The following is a 7,909-nucleotide window of genomic DNA, read 5'->3' as shown; positions in this document are numbered from 1 at the left end:
ATGAAATTAATACAAAACTATGAAACGATCAGGTCTGTGGATTTTTGAACGAAGAAAACACGACTTTGGTATGGGATAGCGAACAACAAGTACCATTTGCTTACAAAGGTGATCAATGGGTTGGTTTTGATGACGAAAGAAGTCTTATAAACAAAGTAAGTTAACGATAATTGATCATCAATTTCATTCAAATCGACAAATAAATTAGAAAATGTTATTTTTACATTTTCATTTCCTAGATGAACTGGTTGAAAGAGGAAGGTTTCGGTGGCGTTATGATCTGGTCAATCGATATGGATGATTTCCGAGGATCGTGCGGTGCAGGAAAATACCCATTGATCAAAGCAATGAAAAAAGAATTGTCGGATTACAAAATTAAATTGGAATACGACGGACCTTATGAAACCTTTTCCAGAAATGGCAAATACACAACGAAAGATCGTAAGTATTATAAAAATTCATTATAATTGTTATTTAACCTTTTCGTTACTACTAACCCATATAGAAGGTTATCAAAGGGGGTGGAATCATGCAATTATATTAATACGATATGTATTAATATTAATAATAAAACAATTAATAATATAATATAAATAATTAATATAATTATATTAATACGATATGTATTAATATTATTAATAATAAAACAATTAATAATATAATATAAATAATTAATATAATTATATTAATACGATATGTATATTATGCTTGTGTGTGTGATATTATTAATAATAAATAAATTAATAATAAAATCGTGTATCACACACAAAGTGTATTGTAACGAAAGGGTTAAAATAATTATCCAACCCTCTTCAAAGAAATAAAAAAAAATAACTGCTCGAGTTATTCAATCGAGTCGAATTATGTTTTAATTTTTGTTTTAATTTTATTAAAGCAAACGAAGTGACCTGCGACGAGGAGGACAATCACATATCCTATCACCCAGACAAAAGTGATTGCACGATGTATTACATGTGCGAGGGTGAACGAAAACATCACATGCCCTGTCCGGTAAATTTAGTTTTCAATCCGAACGAGAACGTCTGCGATTGGCCAGAAAACGTTGAGGGTTGTTTGCACCATACTCAAGCACCACCATTGAGAAAGTAAACGGAAATGAGGAATTGATGCGATTGGAAAAAAAGGAAAATCATCTTATTTTTCTTTTTCTTTTTTTTTTTTTTATTCCGCAACAGGAGGTGAACGATTGAAATACGAAAAACGTTCGTCACGAATACGTAGATTTAAAAATAAACAAACAAAAAATATATATAAAACAAAAATAAAAACGAAGAAAGAAAAGTGGACGAAATTTTGAGAACGGAAAAAAAAAATAAGAACACAAATCGAAAGAAATGGTTGCGTTCGTATAAACGATTATCGATCGATGTTACAACCCCACCCCACTACCCTTTTTCACCCTTTCACCCCTCTACCCTAGGGTCTAGTTATACTTTGATTCTCTTTTTTTTTTTTCTTCAAATTTTWTTTTTTTTTTTTGTCTTTTTTTTCTCTCGTCCGTGTCTCTCTCTCTCTCTCTCTTTCTCTCATTTTCTCTATTTTTATTTTTCGCTAATTTAGACACGCGATATTTTTATTCACCCCATTTCCTATACAAACCCTTCCCCCTCCCCCACCCCCCGTTTTTAAATAAATATTATACTTGTCATTTGTATAAAGCATGGACGAAAATCACGAAGTAAAGTTATTTGTAAATAAATAAAGAAACTTAACAGACACATCCGATTGGTCGTCACTTTCATGACCATTCTTTTCTTTTTATTTAATTTTTTTCTTGCCCCCTTTTCTTTTTTTAGAATAAGTTTGTTTGATGAAGGGATCTAACGAGAGGGACGACGTGTTCTCATAAACTTTAGATAACAAATTTTGTACAATGTTTTCAATCTAGAATTTCATTTAACATTCATCGACATACGCGCAAAGCAAAACACACTCGCACACTCGAAAAGAAACAATCATTTTTCTAACATTTGATCTTTGCTTTACTTTGTGTTAGATAAAAAAAAAATATATATATATAATTCACAAAATTACTCGAGTAATTTTTGTATTATGAAAAAACAAAAGAAATTATCTCTCTCGGCAGATTTTATCTTAGAATTTAACAAAAATCTGAAATCTTTCGATTTTTTGTAAAAATTTGAATAAGTAAAACCCCTGTAAACAGTCAACACTTCGTACTATGTCGATAACAACGATTTCTATCGTCGTTTATATGTAAAACGCGAGTTGTATGCCCCTGTAATAGGCAACCATTCGTACATACTTGTTGTAAGAAAACTCTATGTGCAGGGGTTTTAATTCTAACCATCGCTGAAGTATAAAACGTTGCATATTTTCAGGCGTACTATGTCGATAACAACGATTTCTATCGTCGTTTATATGTAAAACACGAGTTGTATGCCCCTGTAATATGCAACCATTCATACACACTTGTTGTAAGAAAAACTCTATGTGCAGGGGTTTTAATTCTAACCATCGTTAAAGTATAAAACGTTGCATATTTTCAGGCGTTACAACAATCTATAATATAAACATTAAATTTCTTAAAACCAAATATATAAAACCTCGCGAATATTAATTGTAAAAATATTTCGAAGGAAAAAAAATCATTCATACGTTTTAACTTATTCTTACACTCATAGAATATCGTTCACACTTATACATATTAAATATATATATATATACAAAGGATATGTATACGATATGTATACGATTAATATACGATATGTATACTTTTCTAACTAATCTAAAATGTTTCAATGATCTGAGATTTTGTTTCTCTAACAAGTTCGTTGTATACCAATTCCAAAACTGCCGTTTCTTTTTCTCAACACACACACATGCACACACATGCACACACACACGAAGATTCTTCGTACGTATTATTTCTCTCGATAGAACGTGTGAAGGATTACGAAAAGTATAATTCTTTTCATTTAATCGTTGATGATGAAAATGATCAACGAAGGAGTCATTTAGCAAACAACAACAATACAATCAGTTGGATTAAAGCTAGCCAAGTCCTAGCAAGTCTTTCATAATTTCCAGAACTAAGTGCAGACGCTTGACAAGCTGTATGAGGTGTTCCCAATGTTAACAAAACTTTGTCAGACGAGTAGGAAGGTGTTGTTTCGGTGCAAACAGCTCGACCAGCGATAGTCCTTAATTGTCTGGCATCCGATTGTGATGCAGTATGAATTTGACGTGATTCACGAAGCCATCTACGTAACCAAAGACTCAACCATGCAATCTCGCAATCACATTCCAAAGGATTACCCGATACTTGTAATCCACCTAATAACAAAATTTTATTTAACAATTCTAAAAAATTTATATCAATGATAGATTGATATTCGTATTTACCTGCCACCATGTTAGTACCAACTGTTTCCCAAGATAAATTACCATAAATAATAGACGGACTCAACTCGTTGATATGATTGTCTCTTAAATCCAACGTCAATTGAGTTAATCTTTTCGTCAACGATAGAAATATATCTGATTGAAATCTTCGTACTCGTGTGTTCTTTATTCTAAGAATTAATTCTCCACCCTCGATCGTAGAAAAAGCTTCGGATGAAATAACTTCTAAATCTCCACCGGTTATCGTCAATTCTCTTAATTGTTTGGTAAATGCATTTTGTATTTGATGTTTCAACAAATGTTCCGTAATTTGTATCTCAACTGTACGTAACGGCAAACCAATGACCATGTCACGAAGATTAAAACCGTCAGCTTGTGGCCAAGTTTGTAATTTCAGATGCTTCAAATATTTCAACGATCTAAGAGAATCCATGTCGACTGTTCTGGTTCGATTCAAATTTCTCAAATCCAATTTTTCCAATCGCAAATAACCGAAGAAACTTTCTTTCGTTATTTCCTGTAATATTATTGATTTATTATTATTATTATTCATTATTTTATTTGGGATTTATGTGTTTACCTCAATTGGGTTTCCAGATACGTCGAGTTCTCTGAGTAAATTTAATCTAACGATTGGCATATTAATCAACGAATTATTCGTCAACAATAATATCTTCAAATTTTTCAAATATTGAAATTGATTGTCCGTAGTACTTTCGATATTATTGAACGACAAATCTAAATTGTTGAGATTCGTCAATGGGAATGGTGAAACGATTCTTAATCCGGAATTGGCTAAAGACAATTGTCTTAAATTTGGTAAATAATGAAATAATTCTTTGAAATTTGCTTGAAGACTGTTATGGGATACGTTTAAGTATAATAATTTTCCTAACGAGACGAACGAGTTGTCTGGTAAAATGGTCAAACGATTGCGTGCCAAATTCAGTGAAATCAATTGCGAAGTTGGGAATGCAGTTGAATCTAAATGATCTAAGAAATTATCGGCCATATTTAAATCTCTCAATGTATAACCAACTTCCATGAATGACGGTGACGGTACTACAGTGAATTTGTTTTCACTGAGATCGAGTATTTCCAATCTGGTACCTTCGAAAACGTCCCTAGGCAAAGATCGGATTTTGTTACCAGATAAATTCAATATTCTCAATTTTTTTAAATTCCTAAATTGTTCCGTAGACAATTGATTTATCTCGTTGTAACCTAAATCCAATTGTTGGAGTGATTGCAATCCGTAAAATGATTGTTTCCTCAATCCTTCGATTTTATTATTTTTCAAATTCAATACTTGCAAATGATTAAGTGCAAAAGTTCCTGTAATTGAATAATAATCAATGAAATATAAATATAATACGTATAAAAGTTATTGATTAATAATTTACCTGGTTCGAGATTGCTGATAAAATTATTACGAATATCAAGTGTCAATAAATCAGGCGTACCACAAAAAGTTTCGGTTGGTAAATGCGTTAAATTGTTGTAACTAATATCAAGATGTGTTAAATTATTGGTAGTTGAACCAGAATCGATGAAAGATATGGCATTGTAAGAAACATTCAAAGCAAATTCGGAGTCACCGATTTCGGAAAATGCATCCAAATCCAAATTAGTCAATCTGTTGAATTCTAAATGTAAAAATTTCAAACTGGACAAACCGTAGAACGCGTTTCTATCCATTTTATTAATTCTATTATACGCCAATGATATCGTAACTAATTTCGGACAATCCATTATGGAATCGGATAGAAGTATTTTAATACGATTCCCAGTTAAATCCAACGATCTCAATTCCGTTAAATTATGAAACGTTGATTCCGGTATCATTTCGAGAAAATTGTATCCCAATTTGACGTCCTTCAATTCCGGGTGTACGCTAGATAAAAATATTCTTTCCGGTAGATAATGCAATCTGTTAGATTCCAAATTGATGTAGCGCAATTGTTGAAACGAATAAAATGCTGTAGGTTCGATTGATTGAAAATTATTATTGTCGAGAACCAACCAAAGTAAATTGTTTAACGGTCTCAATGCCCTTTGAGGAAAATTATCCGTAGCGAATGCAAAACTCAATTCTAAAATATTCAAACTGTCCTCGATACCAACGAAACAATCATCGTCCAATTCGGTGAGATGATTAAACGACAAACTGAGTTCCTTTAATTTACCTGTAAATAATACAAATATTAATGATTAATATTTTAAAAAAAATAAGAAATATTTATAACAAACATCACCTGCTCCTTTAAATGATTCGGCTTTAAGTTTGGTTAAAAAATTATTTCGTAATAATAAAATTTCTAAATCCTCGGCCCAATCGAAGTCACCTGGTTCCACGTGGGAGATTTTGTTGTAACCGAGATTCAAATGCAACAATCTTTGACACCTGTTGTTTCCAAAAATAAAGATTATTAAATTTTTAATTATAAGAATTTTAATATAAAAATCTGAATTACTTGGCCAATGCAATCGCAGGTACAGCATCCAAACTGTTGGTTGCAAGAGATAATGCTTTTAAATGATCAGTAAAATTGTTAAAACTATCTGCAGAAATATTTCTTATATCGTTATTTGCTAAATAAAGATACGACAATCTTTTGAGCCCATTAATGGCGATTGGTACACTCGGCAAATCGTTATTCTCCAAGTTCAAATATTCCAAACTATTTTCCAAGCTACGAAAAGCATCCTCATCGATGTTTCGTATCCCATTTGAGGACAAATGAATTCTTCTGGCTTCCAAACGATCGAACATACCACTAGTTAAAGATGTCAACTTGTTGCTGTCCAAATTGAAATCATTAACTTTGAGTGTTTGATTGGAAATCGTTTGAATTTCAATCCATTCGATTGAATTTTCACTGACGTCGATTGATTCCAAACTCGAACTTCGGAAAACAGGTAATTCCAATTGTTTCATATCGTTTCCACGAAGATAAAGCCAATCCAAGTTTGTCAATGTACCTAACGAGGTTGGAAAAGATTTCAACAAATTATTATTCATGCTAAGTGTTTCTAAATTGGGTGACAAAGATTCCTCTGATAAATGTTCGATGTTGTTGTTATCCAAATTTAACCAAATCAGTGATTCAAATGTTGAAAAGATTTTTGGTACTTCGATGATCGAATTGTCACCGAAAAATCCATTTCTTAATGTTGTTCTCAAATAACCCCAATCACCGTCTAACGATGTTAAATGATTGCTAGAAAAAAATATAATAAAATAGGTTTGTATCTGTTGTTGGATTAAATAAATTAGCGACAAACCTGTGCATGTTGAGCCAATTTAATTTTTTCAAATCACCGAATGCTTTAAATGGTATTTCTTCCAAAGCATTGTAACTTAAATCCAATGAAATTAAACTGTCAGCTACGACTCTATAAAAAAATTGATATATATTTTTATTTATTATTATATATTATATATAAATCCAAACAAGGGTACACAAACACAGCCAATTTGCAATATGTAGGATTTATAAATATATATTTAATATTTGATATGATTAAAAATAATTTACCTGAGAGACGTGTCACCGATACTTGCGAGACGATTACTCATTAATCCTAAACCTTCAACACCAACTGAACTTTCCAATGCATCGTTATCCAATATTTGCAACCCAGATCCAACTATATCCAATTGTGCAACGTAACTCACCGACACGTCTAAGATAATAATAATAAAATTCATTATCAGAATAACTTAAACATTAAATAAATTATATGACGTTGATCATATATGTTAAATAAAAATAAAAACAGTATTGTACGATACCACAGGAAAACTTTAACACCTAAATATTAGAATGAACATAAAAGCTCATGCAATTATTGTTTTATAAACTGCATAATGTATTTTTTTATGGAAAATTTACTTTAGAAATAATAATTACAAAAGAAACGTACAAACTTTGGATTCATTCTAATAAATTAAATAACAATAATCACATTCGTTAAATAAAAATACAAACAATATTGTACATATCAGAAAATTTAACACCTGAATAAATCAAATGACAATGATCATATATGTTAAATAAAAAAACAAATCCTATTGTACAATACCACAGGCAAACTTTAACACTTAAATATTAGAATGAACATACAAATTCGTTCCTTTATTGTTTTATAAACTGCATAATGTATTATTGTTTTTAGAAAAAATTTACCTTGGAAATAATAATTAAAAAAGAAACGTACAAACTGTGGATTCATTCCAATAAATCAAATGACAATGATCATATAAGTTAAATAAAAATACAAACAGTATTGTACGTATCAGAAAATTGAGCACCTGAATAAATCAAATGACAATGATCATATAAATTGAATCAGAATAAAAATAATATTGTACGATACCACAGGAAAACTTTAACACCTAAATATTAGGATGAACGTACAAATTCGTGCACTTATTGTTTTATAAACTGCATAATGAATTATTGTTTTTATGGAAAATTTACTTTGGAAATAATTAAAAAAGAAACGTACAAACTTTGGA

The 7,909-nt window shown here is 30.7% G+C and overlaps 2 protein-coding genes across 2 annotated transcripts in view; one reads left to right on the top strand and one right to left on the bottom strand.

Annotated features, from left to right (window-relative positions):
• The window catches only part of LOC106791997 (probable chitinase 3), a gene marked incomplete at its 5' end in the record, with an annotated part of 7,270 nt that extends 6,082 nt beyond the window's left edge, over positions 1–1,188 (top strand). Inside the window, 3 exons of the mRNA XM_014758085.1 lie at positions 33–155; positions 240–441; positions 896–1,188. Coding sequence (XP_014613571.1) covers positions 33–155; positions 240–441; positions 896–1,110 — 540 coding nt within the window. The remainder of the gene's footprint in view (positions 1–32; positions 156–239; positions 442–895) is intronic.
• Positions 1,189–1,741: 553 nt separating this feature from the next.
• Positions 1,742–7,909, bottom strand: part of LOC106791999 (chaoptin) — a 7,520-nt gene continuing 1,352 nt past the window's right edge. Inside the window, exons 3-10 of the mRNA XM_014758087.1 lie at positions 6,927–7,074; positions 6,673–6,783; positions 5,862–6,608; positions 5,643–5,791; positions 4,791–5,573; positions 3,968–4,722; positions 3,388–3,904; positions 1,742–3,318 (exon numbers count right to left, since the gene is read on the bottom strand). Of these exons, the coding sequence (XP_014613573.1) occupies positions 2,996–3,318; positions 3,388–3,904; positions 3,968–4,722; positions 4,791–5,573; positions 5,643–5,791; positions 5,862–6,608; positions 6,673–6,783; positions 6,927–7,074 (3,533 nt within the window). The 3' untranslated portion in view covers positions 1,742–2,995. The remainder of the gene's footprint in view (positions 3,319–3,387; positions 3,905–3,967; positions 4,723–4,790; positions 5,574–5,642; positions 5,792–5,861; positions 6,609–6,672; positions 6,784–6,926; positions 7,075–7,909) is intronic.

The sequence above is a fragment of the Polistes canadensis genome, unplaced genomic scaffold (assembly GCF_001313835.1).
Source record: "Polistes canadensis isolate GaletaPanama2010 unplaced genomic scaffold, ASM131383v1 scaffold_365, whole genome shotgun sequence".
Classification (NCBI taxonomy): Eukaryota; Metazoa; Arthropoda; class Insecta; order Hymenoptera; family Vespidae; genus Polistes; species Polistes canadensis.
The sequence above is the reverse complement of the archived record's forward strand: the minus strand, read 5'-3'. Positions and strand labels throughout refer to the sequence as shown.